Raw genomic sequence first — 22,750 nt, 5'->3', positions numbered from 1 at the left:
TCTGTTCCATGCTTCCATGTCTCTGGGATCCACTCTGTTCATCAGTTTATTTTGTTACTTACATTCCACATATGAGTGAGATCATATGATATTTATCTTTTTCTGACTGACTTCACTTAGCATGACACTCTCTAGGTCCCTCAATGCTGTCTCAAAGGGTAGGAGAGTCTATTTTTATACTACTGCACAGTATTCCATGGTATAAACGTACCACAGTTTTTAATCCACTCATCTACTGATGGGCACGTGGGCTTTTTCCAGAGCTTAGCTATTATAAATTGTGCTGCTATGAACATTGGGGTGCCTACATTCTTTCTGATTGGTGTTTTGGTTTTCATAAGATACATTCCAATAAGTGGGATCATTGGGTCAAATGGAAGTTCCATATTTCATTTTTTTGAGGAAACTCCATACTGTTTTCCATAATAGCTGCACCAGGCTGCATTCCCACCAGCAGTATACTAGGGCTCCCTTTCCTCCACATCCTAGCTGGCACTTATCAATATTTAATTTGTTAATGGTAGCCATTCTGACAGGTGTAAGATGATACCTCATCGTCGTTTTGATTTGCATCTCTCTGGTGATCAGTGACTTGGAGCATTTTTTCATATGTCTCTTGGCCATCTGTTTGTCTACTTTGGAGAGTGTCTATTTTAGGTCCTTTGCCCATTTTTTTTAATTAAACTGTTTGTCTTCCTTTTGTTAAGTTGCATGAGTTCCTTCTATATTTTGGATTAACCCTTTATCAGATGGATCAATGGCAAATGTGGTCTCCCATACAGGGGCTATCCTTTTATTTTGTTGATGGCTTTTTTTGCTATGCAGCTTTTTATTTTTATGTGGTTTAGTTGTTTATTTTCTCATTAGTTTTCTTTGTCCTAGGACAGTGATGGCGAACCTTTTGAGCTCGGCGTGTCAGCATTTTGAAAAACCCAAACTTAACTCTGGTGTCATGTCACATATAGAAATTTTTTTGATATTTGCAACCATAGTAAAACAAAGACTTATGTTTTTGATATTTATTTTATATACTTAAATGCCATTTAACAAAGAAAAATCAACCAAAAAATTAGTTTGCATGTCACCTCTGACACGCGTGTCATAGGTTCGCCATCACTGTCCTAAGAGATGTATCAGTAAACATATTGCTATGAGAGATGTCTGAGATTTTTCTGCCTATTGTTTCTTCTAAGATTTTTATGGTTTCATGGCTTAAATTTAAGTCTTTTATACATTTTGAGTATATTCTTGTGTATGGCATAAGTTGGTGGTCAAGTTTCATTTTTCTGCAAGTATCTGTATAATTTTCCCAACACTATTTATTGAAGAGACTGTCTTGACTCCATTGTATGCTCTTGCCCCCTCCATCAAAACTTTATTAAGCATAATGACTTGGGTCAATTTCTGGGGTCTCTGTTTTGTTCCATTTTTCTATATGCCTATTCTTGTGCCAGAACCATGCTATTTTGATTACAATGGCTTTGTAGTATAACTTGAAATCTTGTATTATGATTCCTCCAACTTTTCCTTTCTCAAGATTGCTGCAGCTATTTGGGGTCTTTTTTGGTTCCATGTAAATTTTTGGAGTATTTGTTCTAGGTCTGTGAAATATGCCATTGGTATTTTAATAGAGATTGCATTGAATCAGTAGATTGCTTTGGGTACTACGGACATTTTAATGATGGTGATTCTGCCAATCCATGAATGCAGTGTATTCTTCTACTAGTTTATATCTTCTTCAATGTCCTGTAGTTTTCCGAGTACAGGTCTTTTGCCTCCTTAGTTAAGTTTATTCCTAAGTATCTTAAATTTTTTTGTAATGGTAAATGGAATTGTTTGTTTCGTTTCTCCTTCTGAGAAGTCATTCTTAGCGTATAAAAAAGCCATCAATTTTTGGGTGTTGATTTTGTATCCTGCTACATTGCAAATTAATTTATTGAATCTAGTAGATTTTTGGTGGCATCTTTAGGGTTTTCTATGTACAATATCATGTCATCTGTGAATGAGAGTTTTACTTTCTACTTTCCAATTTGGATGCCTTTTCTTTTTTCTTGTCTGAATGATGTGGCTAGGACTTCCAGTACTATGTTGAATAAGAATGGTGAAAGCGGGCATCCTTGTCTTGCTCTTGTTCTTACGGGAAATGGTTTTAATTTTTGCCCATTGAGTATGATATTGGCTGTAGGTTTATCATATATGGCCTTTATCATGTTGAGATATGCTCCCTCTGTTTCCATTTTGCTGACAGTTTTTATAAAAAATGGGTGTTGGATTTTGTAGAATGCTTTTTCTGCCTCTATTAATATGATCATGTGGTTTTTGTCTTTCAATTTTTTTATGTGATATATCACATTTATTGATTTCCAAATATTGTACCAGCCATGCATCCTTGGAACAAGTCCCACTTGGTCATAGTGTATGATCTTCTTAATATACGGATGGATCCCATTTGGTAATATTTTCTTGAGGATTTTAGCATCTATGTTCATCAGGGATATTGGCCTATAATTATCTATCTTTGTAGTGTCTTTATCTGGTTTTGGAATTTGGATAATGCTGGCCTCATAAAAAGAGCTTTGAAGTGTTCCTTTCTCTTGGATTTTTGGGATAGTTTGAGGAGTATTTGTGTTAGTTCTTCTTTGAATGTTTGATAAAACCCCCCTGAAGCCATCTGGGTCTGGGCTTTTTTTTGCTGGGAGTTTTTTTTATTACTGCTTCTATTTCATCAGTTGTTATTGGCCTACTCAGGTTTTCTGATTCTTCATGATTCAATTTTGGGAGATAGTATTTTTCCAGGAATTTGTTCATTTCATCCAAATTGTCCAGTTTGTTGTCATCATTGTACTTAATATTTTCTTACAAAACTTTGTATTTCTCTGGTGTCAGTGGTTACTTCTCCACTTTTGTTTCTGATTTTATTTATTTTGGTCCTCTCTTTTGTTTCTTGATGAGTCTGGCTAATGGTTCATCAATTTTATTTATCCTTTCAAAGAACCGGCTGTTGGTTTCATTGATTTTTTTAAATTGTTTTTTAGCCTCTATGTTATTTATTTCTGCTCTAATCTTTATTATTTACTTCCTTCAACTTACTCTGGGATTTTCTTGTTCTCTTTCTAGTTTTTTAAGTTGTTAAACAGTTTATGGTTGTGTTGTGTTTTTTATTTGTCTGTTTGTTTGTGTCTTTTGAAGTATGCCTGTAGTGCTATGAACTTTCCTCTCAGGACTGCTTTTGCTGTGTCCCAGATATTTTGAGTTGTTATATGTTCATTTTCATTTGTTTCTAGGAAGTTTTTATTTCATTCTTGATCTCATTGGTAGCCCATTCATTGTTTCATAACATGCTTTTTAGCCTCCATTTGAATGCTTCTGGTTGTTTTTACTGTATTTGATTTCTAATTTAATTCCACTGAGATCTAAGAAGATGCTTGATATGATTTCAGTCTTCTTGAACTTGTAGAGACTTGTTCTGTGTCCTAATATGTGGTCTATCTTTGCGCATGATCCATGTGCACTTGAGAAGAATGTATATTCTGCTGCATTGGGGTGATATGTTCTATAAATGTCAATTAAATCCATCTAATCCAGTGTGTCCTGTAGAGTCTCTGTTTCCTTGTTAAGTTTTTGTCTGGAAGATCTATCCAGTAAAGTCAGTGAGGTGTTAAAGTCCCCTACTATGACTGGATTGTTGTCAATTTCTCCGTTAAAGTTTTGTTTTGTTTTTCATATATTTAGGTGCTCCTATAATGTGTGCATATATGTTTACCAGGGTTATATTCTCTTGTTGGATCAATCCCTTTAGTATTATGTAGTGACCTTTGTTGTCTCTTGTGATGGAATTCATTTTTTAAAATAAATTTTTATTGATTTCAGAGAGGAAGGGAGAGGGAGAAATAGAAACATCCATGATGAGAAAGGATCATGGATTGGCTGCCGCCTGCATGCCCCCTACTGGGGTTCGAGCCCACAACCCAAGCATGTGCCCTTGGCCATAATTGAACCTGGGACCCTTCAGTCTGCAGGGTGACACTCTATCCACTGAGCCAAACCAGCTGGGGCAATGGCCTTCATTTTGAAGTCTATTTTGTTAGATATAAGTATTGCTACTCCAGCTTTTATTTTTCCCATTTGCGTGGAAAATTTTTTCCTATCTCTTCACTCTCATCCTGTATCTTTTGTTCTGAGGTGGGTCTCTTGTAGAGAGCATGTAGTTGGGTCATGTTTTTGTACCCATTCAGCTACCCTATGCCTTTTGATTGGAGCATTTAATCTGTTTACATTTAGAGATATTAATAGGTATTTATTTATTGCCATTTAAATTCTGTACACCTAGGTTTCTCTCTCTTGTTTCTTCTTCTCATTACAACAGTCCCTTTAGCATTTCTTGTAATGCTGGCTTGGCATTGATGTACCAAGCTCCTTATTTCTGTCCAGGAAGCTCTTTATTTGACCATTTATTTTCAATGATAACCTTGCTGGATATAGTAATCTTGGTTTCAGATCCTTGCTTTCTATTACCTTGAGCACTTCATGCCATTCTCTCCCGGCCTGTAGAGTTTCTAATGAGAAATCAGGTGTCAGCCTATGGGAGCTCCTTTGTAGGCAACAGTTTTCTTTTCTTTTGCTGCCTTTAAGATTCTCTCTTTGTCTTTAATTTTTGGAATTTTAATTATGATGTGTCTGGGCATGGTCCTGTTTGGGTTCTTCTTGCTTGGGGTTCTCTGTGTCTTCTGAACTTGTGTGAATTTTCCTTTACTAGGTTAGGAAAGTTTTCTGCCATTATTTCTTCAAACACAAAAGGGATTATTTCTCTATCCCCTTCTCCTTTTCTGCCTCTTCTGGCACACCTGCTATTCTAATATTGTTATGTTTCACATTGTCCCACAGCTCCCTTAAGCTGTCCAGTTTTTTAATTGTTTTTCTTTTTGGTTCTCTGAGTGATTTTTTCAACCTTGTCTTCTAAGTTACTGATTCAATCCTCAGCTTCCCCTAAGAAGCTGTGTATTCCTTCCAAGTTCTTCATTTGTGCTATGTCATTCTTTATTTTTGTTTTCATAGTTGTTATATCTTTTTTTCATGCTGTTGAGCATATTACCATCATTACTCTGAACGCTGTTTCAGATAAATTTCTTATCTCCATTCCATTTCTCTCTTCTTCTGGAGAATTCTCTTGTTCTTTCTTTGGGGGTTGTTTTTTTGTCTCCTTATTTTGGTTGCTTGTTTGGGTTTGTGAATGTGTATTAGGTAGATCTGCTATGCTTCTCAATCTCTAGTGCAAGACAGTGTCAAATGCTGTTTCTGACTGGATCAATCAGGCAAAGACTCAAAGCCTCCAGAGATCACCTCTGCCTACAGAAGTAAGATTACAACTTGAGTTGCCCTCAGACAATTGTCCTCAGCTGTGGAGAGAGTTCTGCCTGGAGGCTATTTCTTACTTTTCATCTCTTAAGTGGCCTCAGGAACTCCATACCCATGGGGCAAGGTGTTTTCCAACAGGATGGGTCCACTGTCTTCTCCCCAGGCAAGGCCTCATGTATAGCAAATTTCTGTGTGGGAAAGATATCCTCTGCTGCATGAGAGATGGACCCAGCACAGAAAACTGGGGTAATGCCTTCTGAGCTCTAACCACAGAGTGCCCTATCCTGGCTTCTATTCGCACCGCTCCAGTCCACTCTGTCTTCCCTCTGCTGGAGCACAAGGTGGGTGGCTCCACAGAGAATTTTGTGTGTTGGCCCTTTAAGAGGGTGCCTGAATTTCCAGACATCTGTCCCTGGCATACAGAAACCCTGCTGCTTTTCACAGCCAGACGTTATGGGGGTACCCTTATCAGTTCTGGTGCTCTCTATTGGGGGGCCCAGTTTGGGGATTAGACCCTAGAGTTCTCAGTGGCAACTCTCCACAGCTGGGATATCTCTCCAGAACCTCAGTTGCTGTCTGTGGGCGCCTGGCCAGCCCTTTTGCACCTCCAGGTCCCTTCTACCAGTCTCTATGTGGTCTCCACTTTCGGTCCTCTGTTATCAGGGTCCTTTCCTGGGAGTCTTCCCTTGATTATTCGGGTAGATTTTCTGTATTTTAGTTGTAGTATCAGTTTGTTCCTGGGAGCATGTTCGTGCAACATCCACTTACTCAGTTGCCATTTTTAATCTGTAATTACTTATTAAAGGCCCATGTTTTTAGGGTACCAAAATGTGATGGTTGGGACACAGACAGAAGAAAAAAAAATACCACTTGTTGTCACAATTTCTATCAAACCCAAATAAGAGGATTTAAAGACAATCTTCTGTTTTATAGCAAATGCTATATATTTGCCTTTGAATCTATTTTTAACACTAGAAAGACTGAAATTTAGTATATACCTATATTGCCCAAAAGCAGTCAAAATGACTGCATTGTGAAAGAATAATATCGGAGCACTCTTCACTTATGTTCCTTAGCTTTTCCAATAACTCACTTCTATTCGACATTTCTTTCATGAATTTAGGGCACAAAAGAAATAACATAAACAACTTATTAGAACAAGTATCACTGCATAAAGATTCGAATAACAAGTTCTAGTTTAGCTTATTGAGCAACTGCAACTTATCAAGTATCGACAATTTATCATGTACTTGTATGTTATCATGTGACGGTAATCGAAATAAAATGAAAACTGTTATTTCAATACAGAGCCGAACTGGTCATATAAGAAATTTACTCAATTCAATAATAAGAGTCATTTGATTATTTAAAATTTCCCAAGCAGTCAAAATGACTGCTTTTGGGCAATATAGGTATAACACACACATATATATATACTGGAAATGAAGGAGGGGGAGGTAACTACAATTATTAATAAACACATTTATATGTTGTACAAAAAGTCACAAAATTCTAAGACATTGTGTCCTTATATACATAATTGTTTTTCTAATTGAAATTAAAAAGCAGTCAAAATGACTTCCTTGGGCAATCTAGTGTTAAAGACTAATGAATTGCATGCATACAAAGTGTAGTCTGAGATCATGTCAGGAGTAACACTTTCCAAATGGCAGAGCTAATTCTTAGAAAAGTAGATTCTAAAACCAACTAAAGAGTGATGCTGGGATTAGCCGAGCAGAAAATAGCAACTGTGTAACCATTGTCATGAGGTTCAAATGAAGTGGATTAAAGCCAAGGTAATTGGTTTGTAAATGTCATTTTGAGGTTACAAATATTTCTCACAAGCCTGTGTTCATCAAATTTGACTCTCATCATTAATTTTTCATTCTAAAGTTACCATGGTTAAAAAGTTAGAGCTCTCTACATTATATTGTATATCCCAAATGGAAATGACGTACTACAGTAATACATATGCAAAAGGCATCTACTACATGAACAATGTTTTGTCCCCCATATTTTTATTCCTTTAAAAAGAACATCTTCACTTTGTTGTTCACAAGGAAAATCTGAAAAAAAATTCTCTTAATGCAGAAAGTGTTGTGTGGATTGGCAAACAAACCAATTTGTTTGAAACTTAGGGTAGTAAACAATGCATATAAAAGCAACAATGCACATACCGAACATGTCTTATAGGGAAATTGCGGTAGAAAGTGAATTATCTGATTCACAATAGGATATATGCTGAAGCATAACAAAGTTGGTATATGCAAGACATAAAAACCTCCAAATTATATTTTAATGACTTTTTAATTTATAAAACAATCCAATTAACAAAGCATATATTTAAAATTCTAAAAACTTTTTTGGGAAGTATTTCTTAAGCTAAATGTAACTTCAATCCCCTCATAATAAAATTCTCCACAAACATAAAGCAAAGTATTTCATTAACCTCCTAAGGGGCACATTAGATATGAGGTAAAAATGGCTTTGGAGAATAGCTAACATTGTCATGCTATAAGCTAAAGAATCAATACAGTGGGGCCTTGACTTATGAGTGTCCTGACTAATGAGTTTTTCGAGGTACGAGCCATCTCTCGGCCGATTTTTTGCTTTGAGTTGCGAGCTAAAATTCAGGTTACGAGCCAGCTTCAGATACCCCACCACTAGTTGGCACAGCGAACGTCACAGTGAATGCCACAACATCAGCCCAGCATCACGTGTCTCACTCATTCACTTTATGATTTGACATACGAGTAATTTGAGTTACGAGCTACGTCACAGAACGAATTAAACTCGTAAGTCAAGGCCCCACTGTATTTAGTTAAATAAAAATATGAACTTCTCAATGATAATTACCACATAAGGCATGAAGTAAATATATGAATCTCCCCTCTTAGATACACTGCAGAGAATGTTCTAAGTCTTAGAAGCTATTTGCTATTCTGTCTTAGCAAATAAAAACCCTTATGATATAGTTCATATGTTTTCTTTTAATTATCTATCATTGGTATCATCACTTGAAAAATACTGAACAATAATTTTTAAAATGAATATTTGGGTATTTACCTAGCATACTGGCAGCAACTGATATATATGTAAATATAAAATTTATATTGAATCTCCGTCTTATTGCCAGCCATAAAAATTTTTAATAAACCATTTTAGGAGATAGAATATGCTTTGAATTGGTAGGGCATCCATAAATAGAAAGGGTTTTCAGATGGAAGAGTTGATTAGCAAAATGGAACTATAACTAGTGGTTTCATCTCTATGAACCAGCTTACATTTCATATTATATTTGGTTGACTTTTAATTGTCAAGTTGGAGCTATCATAATAGCATTTCTATAAGTCAGTGGTCAGCAAACTCATTAGTCAACAGAGCCAAATATCAACAGTACAACGATTGAAATTTCTTTTGAGAGCCAAATTTTTTAAACTTAAACTATATAGGTAGTTACACTGTTATTAACTTAATTAGGGTACTCCTAAGCTGGCCTTTGTTAAAAATGTGGTATTTTGTGGGAGAGCCACACTCAAGGGGCCAAAGAGCCTCATGTGGCTCGCGAGCCGCGGTTTGCTGACCACTGCTATAGGTCTGTATGATGTGCATTTCAACACATACTTACATTTAGGAAAACATGGAATTGGGTATGTCAGGCTATTTTATGGTATAAAATACATTGTTTATGCAACTGCCCTTTTCTGATTACAGGCTCATCAATCTATACCTTCTGATTTTGATGTGGACACCTATCTAGCTACCCCTACTTCATTGATTCAAAGGAGGACTTAGAAGGTCAATAGCCATTTTACTACTTAATGAGAAAAGTATCTATTTTAAAGCTACTCTTACTATTTTATGAAAGATAGGACACACATAAGAATAACTATAGCATATATTCCAGATAAGGGGAACTGACTACCACATGTAGATTTAATTAAAAACCAAAAACAACACCACCTGTGAATAGGCTTATCCTTCAAATTAATATACTGCAGCTCTTATCCTCAGGGTTTGGAGTACATATTCTTATTACATTTGCCCTCTCTACCTCAATGGAGTATAAAAACACTTGTAAATCAATATTAGAAGTAAACAATAAGATAACCCTCTCCCATCCTGCAAAACAAGGAAATGTGACTGATACAATTTCTCCATCAGAGCTAAACTCGAGGCTTCACCTACTGAAGCAACAAAAGAGGTTACAGGAGTCATTGCTCAGCTATGCACTATCTAAAGGAGAAGAAACATTTCTTATGAATTTAATCTGATTCCAACTTCAGAAACACATTTGCATTGTTATACTTTTCCTTCTCAGGTACAGGTGCTTACCAAGAGCAACATATTGATAAGTTAGATATGAATATTCTAGTCCTTGAGATAGTTAAATATCTCATTTTAAATTACTGAATTTCCATTTTGATTGATATGTCATTTTTCAAGCTCTTTTAAAGTAAACTCCCCACCTCCCAACACCACCACCATATAGATCTGCTTGGAATAAGATGAGGCAATCAGGTTTTGGGGTCTGCAGGATTGAGGATTTGATTCTGGTGGGTGATAAATTCACTAGTTAAAGGCTATCCTCTGAGTTATTTCTGAGCTTTTCACCACCATACAAGGATCTCCTTATCTGGAAAAGACTCGATATTCCAAAGACCAGTGAATTACGTAACCCTAACCAGATATCAGTTTGGATCATATCACAGATATCAATCCCACTTACACTGTTTCTTCAACTTCTGGTTTTAGAGTGTGGCAAAGCCTCAAGAAAGTGAGAATAGAATCTACAATTTCAAAGAGTTCAGCAAACAAACAAAAAGTGCTTCAGAGGCCAGAGGAAAAATAGAGGTCAGAAATCATTATCCCTCTAATCCTGTGTCTGGAGGGTATGATCATGTAGCATGTGAGATAAGGATGAAATTTACTTAAGTGGAAGGTAATCTATCTATCGATCTATCTATCTATCTATCTATCTATCTATCTATCTATCTATCTATCTATAAACAGGGAATATGCTAACTAGCCAAGTGTCACAACTGCTCAGGAGGAGCAGCGCACGCAGATGGGTGGGGACTGCATGCCGCACCACCCCAGTGGCCACGGGGAGGCTGGGGCTGGGAGTGGGCCAGAGTGGAGACACAACACACAGAGAGGCTGGGGCTGGGGGTGGGCCAGAGCAGAGACATAACACACAGGAGCGCCTGTCCCCACCCCAGCAGACACAATGCTATGGCAGGCCAGCGCTACATGGGTCAGGTGTGGGTCCTTGCTATGATGCACACTGACCAACAGGGGGCAGACACTCAATGCAGGAGCTGCCCCCTGATGGTCAGTGTGCTCCCACAGCTGGAGCGCTGCTCAGCCAGAAGCTGGGCTCACAGCCTCTTGCAGCAGCACTACTGAGCAGAAGCAGTAGGCACAGCAGGGCCGGGGTGAACAGAAGTGTAGCACCCAGCCCCTGCTCAGGCTCCTCCCCGGCTGCCTGCCACTTAGTGCACTGCTACATCTCTCGTACCCTATAAGCCTGCAGTTAAAATCTCTGAAGAAAGGTTGAAGCGCAGACACTCGGAGTAACCAAGATGAGCCTGGTATCACCGCTGGGCTCCTGGAACTCTGCCTCGGGCATCAAGATCAAATCTCATCCCTTACCAATTGCCTTGGAGCTACAGAGGAAGGCAGCAATATAACAGTGGCCACAATGTGGCAACTGACAATAGGGGTAAAAGTCAAAGAGAGATGGATCTGAAGGGTGGTGGGCATGGGCAACAGAGCACCCCTGCCCTCCAAGATCCCCAACTTTGTATTGTTCACCTCAGAGCATCTCTTATCCGGCTCCAAGCAGTGGAAAGCATCCAACACAGCCCAAGGTGTCCATTGGGGACCTCCCGGCTGGCAAGGCACAACCCTGGCCACAGAAGGGACATTTGAAAATATATTTTCAGGAAGCTGTGGGGAGGACAGACTCCCCATGCAACTTCCTGGCAGCTCATGGGGATGTGGAAACTCCCCAGGCACATGGGTGCAGGCTCCCGATTTCCTTTCAATGTGCACGAGTCTGTGCACTGGGCCCCTAGTAAAAATATAAATACAGTGTTGCCTGTCAACTAAAGCAGCAGAAAATAATAACCATCCAATGGAGGGTTTCCCCTAGAGTGACAAATTGTAACAGAAGCAGTGCCGGAACAGATTTCCTGATTTAAACAGTAAACTATGTTGCCTTTTATGGCGTATATGAATGAAATTGGCAAGAGTGGCTAATTAATTATAGACGATTAAGGTATCAACCTCTTGGTAGAATAAGCAAAACATGAACTTTTTATAATTATTTGGAGTCAATGTACTCTGAATGTAGTATGCCTCATCCATGAGGCATATGCATTCCAAAAGCATTAATTTTACACTTTAGTTTTAGATATTGGTATTTTGAGAACTAAAATCACACAGAACAATTCATGATATATTGCAAGAATACAGAACTTTTTAAATACATCTGGACTACAGAAAAAACATACGATGCATAGTTTCTACTTTGGGCCTAGTTTGTGGAAATGTTAAGTCTATGGCAATAAACATTAAATGATATTGAAAACAGCAGTAGTCCAGAAATATACCAACCTTCAGGATCCAGTAGTTTCTCTATGCCTAATTGATGTTTTGCGATGTTGAAGGCATGTTCCAGTCTTTGTGCGGCTGACTGCTGGCAAACCACACTATTCCAATCAAACAGGTCTGGCCTAAAACACACACACAGACACACCAAAACAAATAGAAATCAATTTAGAATGTTTCATAAAATTCACTTCAATTCTGGTTTTTAATTGACAACCCATGCCCATAGTCCTTAAAATTGTTACTCTTCGATATCCCTCAATAAGCTTTTTCACTTAAACAAGGCACAATTTTAATTAAAAACCCTGAGAGAAATTAAGATGAATTTATTCAACCTTATCCAGGAAACAATAATGTGTTAATCAAATCCAATCTCATGGATTTGAATACCAGTCATTTGCTGGTAACTTCTAATTATAGAAACCTAGTCCAGCCCTCTTTCCTGAATTCCAGACTCTCAGGTCATCTGCTTACTCATTATCTCCACTTAGAGTTATCATAAGACTCAAACATCCAAAATTGAGCTTCTGATATCCATCCCCATCACACTCCTCCGCAAACCCACCTACTTCTCTTGAAGTCCTCCCTTCCTCAACAACCAATGACAAGTTCAAACTTGCAGTATGCTCAGACAAGAAACCTTGGAGTGAATATTGAGGACTCTTTCACTCTCATACAACACTTAGCTGGAAATATCTCCAGAATTTGATCACTTCTCATTATCTTGCTACCATCACCTTAATCCAAAACCACCATTTTATTTTGCATGGATTATTGCAATAGCCTTGGCTGCCCAACTCCCACCCTTGTGCTTCTTAATATATTCTTAGCAGAGCTGCCAGAGTGATCTGTTAAAATGGTTCATCATAATATTATTCTCAAATACCTGCTATCAGGGAGTAAAATTTAGTGATTTAACAAGACCCTACATGGTATGGCTCACCATAAGACCCTTGATTTTATTTCTTGCCTCTCTCCTCATATTCCTCAAACAGGCTAGTTTCATGCTTTTGCTGTTACCTCCACCTGGAGTTCTCTTTCCTCATACATCAACATGGTTCACTCCACATATTTTGAGTCTTTACTCCAAAATCACATTGTAGGTGACTCCTTCCTTGCCCTCCCACAACATCTAAAATTGCTCGCTCCCAAATCAAACTTACATACACTCATTTCCTTTTCCTATTAACGGTTCTGCATTTTTCTCATTAGCACTTACTACTATTTAACATTTTATGTATTTTAATTAATCTCCTTTATCTATCTCCCCCAGGGGAATATAGAATACAGAATATTATTTTTTGCCAGTTTTGTTCACTTCTAGAAACCCAGCCTGACACATAGTAAGGGTTCGATAAACATTTATTGACCACACCAGAAAATGGATGAGAACAAACTATATCAGTATCATTTTACTTGATAATAAAGAAAACACCTAGGGTATGAAGCAGTTCTTATCCTATAAGGATTTTACATATAATTAGGAAAAATGCATACATTACAGTAAGTTAAACAAATTCTAAATTTAAAAACTACAGATAAGATATAAGGCTTTTTAACATCTGACAAGGTCAAGAACTTTTTTTAAGCTTAAGGGAGTCTCAAATGGCAAATTGTTTATAGTTAAGAACAGTATTTGAAAATGAATTCTAGGTTGTGTGGATATTAAAAAAACAAAGTTCTTAGGGAAGAAAATGCACAATGTGCTCAGTCATTCAAGAACTCATAGGCTTGGCTTCACTGGGAGATTTCTAGTATCAAGTGGTAGAAGATATTAAGAAATTGCAATTTACTCCAACAACATTGGAAACCATAAGGTAAGTGGTCCTTCACCTTTTTTGGATCATAGTTACCTTTGAGAATGTGTTTAGTGCTATGACACGTCTACCCAGACAAATACCTGTCCATATCTTTAAACAGAATTTGCATAGAATATTAGGATATTTGGGTCTGTCCGTAGACTCCTGATTAAGAACTCGTGCTCTGCAAGGGAAGAAGATACAAGGATGGGCTTCCCTCTTATTTTCTAAAACCATAATTCAAAAGAAAGATCCACTTTTATTTCTCATTTGACTCTCATTTCCTTTTTTTAATTGTTCCTAGCCTGATTAACTCACCAGAATTTTGTGCACTTCTTAGGAAATCTACTCTCCCTTAAATACCCTAATTATTCCAAGTTACGCAAAACAGCTAACAATTTTTTAGAACCTAAAATATGTATAAATTCAGAGCTGCCTCCAGTAGTGGGAAGACTATAAGAAATAAAATTTAAATTCTAGACTATTTGGGGAAACTTGAACTTCACTATGCAACTTCTGCCCATCTTCATTTTTTCATTTCTCAGTAATGGGAGTGAAAAAGAATATAGGTGGGTGAGTGTGGGAAAGTAGTTTTCTCTCCTACAGTAGATTAACCAAGATTAAATGAGTATGATGGGGAAGAATAAAATTGTTTCTGTATTCTAACTCTCTTCTTTTCATCCCCACCCCCTTCTCCTTGGCCACTAACTAAAGACCTAAGCAAGAACTTATCTAAGTCATGTAATCTATTTAAACTTCAGTTTTTTTGTTTTTGGTGTGTTTTTTTGCCAGTGATAGTAGAAACTCACCCAGGGCCACACAGGTTGTTGGTGGCCTTTTTCCTTTTTTTATTGTTTTATTGCTTAAAGTATTACAAAGGGTATTACATATGTGTCCCTTTTTTTCCCCCCGCCCTTGACAATCCCCTGGCCTCCCCTACCCGCCAGTGTCTTATGTCCATTGGTTATGCTTATATGCATGCATACAAGTCCTTCGGTTGATCTCTTACCCCCCTCCCTTCTGCCCCCCAACCCTCCCTGGCCTTCCCGCTGCAGTTTGACAATCAGTTTGAGGCAGCTCTGCCTCTGTTTCTATTATTGTTCATAAGTTTATAATGGTCTTTATTATCCATGAATGAGTGAGATCATGTGGTATTTTTCCTTCATTGACTGGCTTATTTCACTTAGCATAATGCTCTCCAGTTCCATCCATGCCATTGCAAATGGTAAGAGTTCCTTCTTTTTTACAGCAGCATAGTATTCCATCGTGTAGATGTATTTTCGTTTGAAAAAGAAGTAATTATATGAAATGGCCTTTGAAGTGCCTTCTAGAATTAAAATTACTCCAATTAATTGTTTTAAACCATTGAAACTCATCAGTAATTAACATTTTACATAACTATGATTTTCAAATGTATGAAGAATTGTAAAACTAACCAATTGTAGAGGAAAGCCACATACCTGCCCATGCTAACCTAGACCACAATTCATAAGTAAGGGTAATGTAACTAAGGATTACCGGTATTTTGAGGAAACATATTGAATAATACAACATAGACTAGTAGATAAGCAATGTCTTCTATAAATCAAATCCTAATTCCACCACATATTAGACAAATGGTCTTAGAGAAACCACATAACTTCTATATGCCTTAGTTTTCCAATTTGTAAAATGGGGCTAATCACTGTATCTATGTAATGAGAAATATATGGGATATTTTACTTAATAGACTGCCCACAAAATAATAATTCCTTAAAAACATTAACTTCCATTACTTTGTTCTATGGTTAGTTATATTTATAAAACAACAACAAATTTTCAATTTATAAACTCAAGCCAAGAATACCTATACTTACAGAACAGATATAAATGTTAGAAACATTGCTGATGCAAGAAAAAATATATATATATATGCATGCCTAAGCGACCGTTGCAACCAAAACAACCGAACGGACAACCAAACAAACTGTGTGGGGTGACCAGGCTGGCAGGGGAGCACTGAGAGGTGAACAAATGACTGAACAGCAGACTGCGTGGGGGGAACAGTCCTGCAGGGTGGCGAGTGAACAGTAGGCTGCATGGGACCACCAGGCTGGCAGGCGGGGCAGTTGGGGGTGACCAGGCTGGCAGGGTGGGGACAATGAGGGGCAACCAGACTGGTGGGGGGCACTTGGGGGTGACCAGGCCAGTGGGGGAGGCAGTTAGGGGTAACCAGGCTTGTGGGGTGGGAAGTTGGGGGCGACCAGGCTGTTGGGGGTGCTGTTGGGGGTGACCAGGCCAAGAGTGGGGGCAGTTAGGGGCAATCAGAAAGGTAGGCAGGTGAGCAGTTGGGAGCCAGCAGTCCCAGATTGTGGGATCAGGCCTAAACCGGCAGACATCCCCCGAGGGATCCCCCCCCCCCCCCGCAAGAATTTCATGTACCGGGCCTCTAGTCCTATATAATAAAAGGCTAATATGTAAATTGTCCCCACAGGCAGGAGTTTGACCAACCAGGAGTTAGACATGCGCTGACCACCAAGGGGCGGCGCAGAACGTGGCGGATGTCGGTGACACGGCGCTGGCAGCAGGCGGCAGTGGAGGCACTGCCGGCCCTGATGGGCCCCAATGAGGGTGGTACTGCGGCAGGATGGTGGAGCAGATGAGCAGGCAGCACCAGGCCAAGGCAGGTGCAAGCGGGAGTCCCAATCACCCCACCGGTCGCGCCAAAGACAGTGAACAGCGGTGATGGCAGGGGGCAGGGCCCGCGATCAGGTGGCATCAGCTCAAGGCAGGTGCAAGCGGGAGCCCCGATTCCCCACTGGTTGCCTCACAGATTAGACCTGATCACTGGCCAGGCCTAGGGACCCTACCCATGCAAGAATTTCATGCACCAGGCCTCTAGGGATAATATAATTTTAAAAAATGGAAGGTGGAGAGGAGAAAAGAGCAGGAAGTAAGTATAAGTGTGAAAATGTCCTCATTCTTCATAACAGATAGTCAACAGATGTTGTCTAAATTTGAAAAAAGGTGCATCACTATCATTTTAAGTAATACAGGTAACAATTACAAGAATAATGTAATTATTTTAAAATAGTATTATTTTTAAATAGTAATCAAATTATTTTAAAATGGTAATCAAACTAGGAAATACATAGGGATAAGCAGTAATATTTGTGGGTTTTGTAGACCCAGAGAAGAAAGATTAATCTGATATGAACCCCAAGAAGGAATCTATCTGCTGAGATGGACTCCCCATGGTCAACCTAAAGCCCAAATTTTATAAATAATGAGTCTTGCAGACAATTACTGACAGGGGCTTCTCAGACTGAACGCTCAGCTTCCCTAGTATGGCTCACTTGTTTCACCATATTCAACACTACAGGGAAACCCTGGTTTTGTCTTTCTACCAAGGACTGAGACTTGCCCTGTCCAAGCAGAACTGCGTGATTTGTATTTGTCATTTACATAAAATAGACCTAATTGAGAAGCTGTGTGGAAACTTGTGCCATATAAGGTAGCCTCCCCTTAGTCTCAGTGGAGCACAATTTAGGTTGCTACCTGAATCTGTGTCCCCAGGATTAGAGCTCCTTTTGCTCAAATAAATGCTCTTTATTATAAACTAAAATTACTATTGGGAAAAAAAATAAAAATAAGAACATAAAATTACTATTGGTTTGCAGCTTTGTATTAAGGAGGCAATCCATATACTTTCAGAAATCAACTAATCAGGAAATAAAAATACATAATTATGACTATCAGAAAGAATAAAAGAAGCTGAGGACCACTTCTAGGAAGTGGAGTGTGATGGGGTAGGGTTAGGGTCATGAATACACATTTTGCTTGATTTTTTCCTTTACACACATCTGACTTACTTTTTTTCCTGTATATATTTTATTTTATGGGATTGTTCTTTTATTTTTTTCCTTTTTTAATTTTTCAATTACAGTTGACATTCAGTATTATTTTATATTATTTTCACTTGTATAGCATAATGGTTAGGCATTTATAGAATTTAAACAGTGATCTAGCCCTTGCTGATTAGCTCAGTTGGTTAGAGCATTGTCCACATAAGCCAAGGTTGTGGACTCAATCCCAGGTCAGGGCACACAGAAGAATCAACCAATGAGTGCATAAATAAGTGAAAAAACAAAGCAATGTTTCTTTTTTTCTCTCTTTCTTTCTCTCTCTCCCTTCCTATCCCTCTGAAAGTCAATCAATTAATAATTATTTTTTAAAAAGTGATCCCCCCAATAAGTCTAGTACCCACCTGGTACCATTCATAGTTATTACAATATTATTGACTATCTTCCTTATGCTATATTTCACATCCCCATGACTATTTTATAACTACCAATTTGTGCACTGGTAGTTACAAAATAGTAATACCTTCACCTTTTTACCCATCCCTCTAACCACCCCCTTCCCATCTGGCAACCATCAGTCTGTTCTCTGTATCTCTGAGTCTATGTCTATTTTGTTTATTCATTTTTCTTATTCTTTAGATTCCACACATAAGTGAAATCATATGGTATTTGTCTTTCTCTGTCCGACTTATTTCATTTAGCGTAATATCCTCGAGGTCCATCGATGTTGTTGTCTGACTTACTTTTAAAACCATGTGCTGTGTAAATGCACTAAATGCTCCAATCAAAAGACAGAGTGGCTGAATGGATAAGAATACATGACCCATATATATGCTGTCTATAAGAGACCCACCTCAGGAAAAGGGACTCACACAAGACTGAAAGTGAAGGGATGGAAAAATATTTTTCAGGCAAATGGAAATGAAAAAAAGGCTGGGGTAGCAATATCTGACAAAATAGACCTCAAAGTGAAGGCCATAACAAGAGATAAGGAAGGCCACTTCATAACACTAAAGGGATCGATACGACAAGTGGATACAACTCCGGTAAACATACTAGTATGCGCACCCAATGCAAGAGCACTGAAATACATAAAAAAACTTCTGGAAGATATCAAGGGAGAGAATGACAACAATGTAATCATAGTAGGGGACTTTAATACCCCATTTACATCACCAGATAAATCCTCTAGACAAAAAATCAGCAAAGAAATAGCAACCCTAAATGACCCACTAGATCAGATAGACTTAATCAACATCTTCAGAACATTTCACCCCAAAGCTACAGAATATACATTCTTCTCTAGTGCACATGGGACATTTTCAAAGATAGACCACATATTGGGACACAGGCAAAATCTCTTCAAATTCAAGATTTAAAACATATCAAGCATCTTCTCAGATCACAATGGCATAATATTAGAAATAAACTATAATAAAACCAATCAAATAAATTCAAACACTTGGAGGCTAAATAGCATATTATTAAACTAGAGGCCCAGTGCACAAAATTCATGCACTCAGGAGGGAGTGGTTGGTCCCTCAGCCTGGCCTGTGCCCTCTCACACTCTGAGAGCTTTGCCATAGATCACCCCAAAGAGGTAGGCCCTGCCCACCTGGCCGGGGCTCAGGGATAGATTGCCCTCGCAGAGGGAGGCCCTGTCTACCCACTGCAGTGCCACCTCCATGTAGCCTGGGCCTCCCTTTTTGGGGTGATCATGGAGCCCCACAATTGATCGATTGCCCTGGCAGCCAGTGACCTAGGCATCCCTCTGCAGGGCGATCATGGAGAGATGGCTTGCCCCTAACCAATTGCATCGCACCCACCTTGGCTGGCCTGGTGCCAGTGGATGTCACAGAGTGGTCGTCTGGAAAGTTGTCCAGATGGTCATTCTGCTGTTCGGTCATTTGGTCAATTTGCATATTACGTTTTTATTATTATAGATCATTGGTTTACCAGATATATCAAAGAAGAAAAAAAACATCCTGGAAACAAATGACAATGAAAACACAACAATCCAAAATCTATGGGACATAGTGAAAGCAGTCCTGAGAGAGAAGTTCATAGCACTACAGGCATACCTCAAAAAAACAAGAAAAACTGGTAATAAATTATCAAACTCTACAACTTAAAGAATTAGAGAGCAATAAGAAAAGCATAGAGTGAGCAGAAGGAAGAAAATAATAAATATCAGAGCGGAAATAAATGACATAGAGACCAAAGAAACAATACGAAAGATCAACAAAACTAAGAGCTGGTTCTTTGAAAGGATAAACAAATTGATGAACCTTTAGCCACGCTCCCCAAGAAGCAAAGAGAGAGGACCCAAATAAACACAGTCAGAAATGACAGAGGCAAAATAAAAACAGACCCCACAGAAATAAAAAGAATTGTAAAAAAAATACTATGAAAAACTCTATTCCAACAAACTGGTCAATCTAGCAGAAATGGACAAATTCTTAGAAAAATATGACCTTCCAAAACTCAATAAGGAAGAATCAAAAAATCTGAATAGGCCAATAACTATGGAGGAAATTGAAGCAGTAATCAAAAAACTTGCATCAAACAAAAGCTCTGGGCCAGAGAGCTTCACAGGGGAGTTTTATGAAACATTAAAGAAAAACTAAAACCTTTCCTTCTCAGACTATTCAAAAAAATTCAAGAGGAAGGAACATTCTCTTTATGAAGCCAGCATTACCCTAATCCCAAAACCAGATAAAGACACTGCAAAGAAAGAGAATTACAGGCCAATATCTCTGATGAACATAGATGCTAAAATCCTCAACAAAATTCTAGCAAATCAGATCCAGCATTACAGATTATACACCATGACCAAGTGGGATTTATTCCAGGGATGCAAGGATGGTACAACATCTGCAAATCAATAAACGTCATACATCACATAAACAAACTGAGAGATAAAAATCACATAATCATATCAATTGATGCAGAAAAAGCATTTTACAAAACATTAACACCCTTTCTTGATAAAAACTCTCAGCAAAGTGGGAATAGAGGGATCATAGCTCAACATAATAAAAGCCTTATATGACAAACCTACAGCCAACATCATACTCAATGGGCAAAAACTAAAACCATTTCCCCTAAGAACAGGAACAAGACAGGGATGCCCACTTTCACTACTCATGTTCTATATAGTACTGGAAGTGCTAGACATAGTAATCAGACAAGAAGAAATAAAAGGCATCCTTGCCGAAACCGGTTTGGCTCAGTGGATGGAGCGTCGGCCTGCGGACTGAAGGGTCCCAGGTTCGATTCCGGTCAAGGGCATGTACCTGGGTTGCGGGCACATCCCCAGTGGGAGATGTGCAGGAGGCAGCTGATCGATGTTTCTCTCTCATCGATGTTTCTAACTCTCTATCTCTCTCCCTTCCTCTCTGTAAAAAATCAATAAAATGTATTTTTTTAAAAAAAGGCATCCAAATTGGAAAAGAAGTAAAACTCTCCTTATTTGCAGATGACATGATACTATACATACAAAACCCCAAAGACTCCATCAAAAAACTACTAGACCTAATAAATAAATTTGGCAATGTAGCAGGATACAAAATCAACACCCAGAAATCTATGGCCTTTTTATATACCAATAATAAACTCACAGAAAGAGAAGCAAAAAAAAAAAAAACCCATTTACCTTTGCACCAAAAAAATTAAGATACCTAGAAATAAACTTAACTAGAAGATAAAAGACCTGTACTCAAAAAACAACAGGACATTGAAAAAAAGGGATAGATGAAGACAAACAAATAGAAGAACATACTGTGTCCATGGATCAGTAGAATCAACATTAAAATGCCCATACTACCCAAAGCAATCTACAGTTTCAATGCAACCCTCATTAAATTGCCAACGGCATTTTTCAAAGATCTAGAACAAACTCTCCAAAAATTCATCTGGAATTTAAAAAGAACCTGGATAGCCACAGCAATCCTAAGAAAGAATAACAAAGTTGGAGGGATCACAATACCAGATATCAAGCTATATTACCAAGCCATGTTTCTCAAAACTGCCTGGTACTGGTGAAAGAACAGACACATAGACCAATGGAACAGAACAGAGAACCCAGAAATCGACCCAAGCCATTATACTCAATTAATATTTGACAAAAAAGGCAAGAGCATACAATGGAGTCAAGATAGTCTCTTCAATAAATGGTGTTGGGAAAATTGGACAGATACATGGGAAAAAATGAAACTAGACGACCAACTTATACCATACACAAAAATAAACTCAAAATGGATAAAGTACTTAAACGTAAAACAGAAAACCATAAAAATCTTAGAAGAATCCACAGGAAGCAAAATATACGACATTATGTTGTAGCAATAGCTTTACTGATATGGCTCCTGGGACAATGTAAACTAAGGAGAAAATAAACAAATGGGACAACATCAAAATAAAATGCTTCTGCACAGCAAAAGAAACCATCAACATAACAAAAAGACAGCCTACTGCATGGGAGAGCATATTGTGCCAATGTTATATCCAATAAGGGCCTAATCTCCAAAATTTATAGGGAACTCATACATCTTAACAAAAGGAAGATAAACAATCCAGTCAAAAAATGGGCAATGGACTTAATAGACACTTTTTGAAAGTGGACAGACAGAAGGCCAAGAGACATATGAAAACATCTGAAAGATACAAATCAAAACGACAATGATATATGATCTCACACCTGTGAGAATGGCTATCATCAAAAAATCAACAAATGACAAGTGCTTGTGAGGATGTGGATTATTTACAAACATATGTAACCCTCGTGCACTGCTGTTGGGACTGCAGACTGGTGCAGCCACTGTGGAAAACAGTATCGAGTTTCCTAAAAAAAATTAAAAATGGAACTCCCATTTAACCCAGTAATCCCACTTCTAGGAATATATCCCAAGAAATCAGAAAGGACATATGCACCCCTATGTTCATAGCAGCACAATTTGCAATAGCTAAGATTTGGAAACAGCCTAAGTGCCCATCAGCAGATGATTGGATTAAAGAACTGTGGTACAGCCCTAACCGGTTTGGCTCAGTGGATAGAGTGTCGGCCTGCGGACTGAAAGGTCCCATATTTGATTCTGGTCAAGGGCATGTACCTTGGTTGCGGGCACATCCCCAGTGGGG

General features: G+C 38.4%; 1 protein-coding gene across 3 annotated transcripts in view; it reads right to left on the bottom strand.

Annotated features, from left to right (window-relative positions):
* DMD (dystrophin) overlaps positions 1–22,750 on the bottom strand; it is a 2,282,236-nt gene that overhangs the window by 1,816,569 nt on the left and 442,917 nt on the right. For all 3 annotated transcript variants that reach the window (XM_059679269.1, XM_059679268.1, XM_059679270.1), the window contains exon 7: positions 11,977–12,095. In XM_059679269.1, coding sequence (XP_059535252.1) covers positions 11,977–12,095 — 119 coding nt within the window. The remainder of the gene's footprint in view (positions 1–11,976; positions 12,096–22,750) is intronic.

This window comes from Myotis daubentonii, chromosome X, assembly GCF_963259705.1.
Source record: "Myotis daubentonii chromosome X, mMyoDau2.1, whole genome shotgun sequence".
In the NCBI taxonomy this organism is placed as follows: Eukaryota; Metazoa; Chordata; class Mammalia; order Chiroptera; family Vespertilionidae; genus Myotis; species Myotis daubentonii.
The sequence above is the reverse complement of the archived record's forward strand: the minus strand, read 5'-3'. Positions and strand labels throughout refer to the sequence as shown.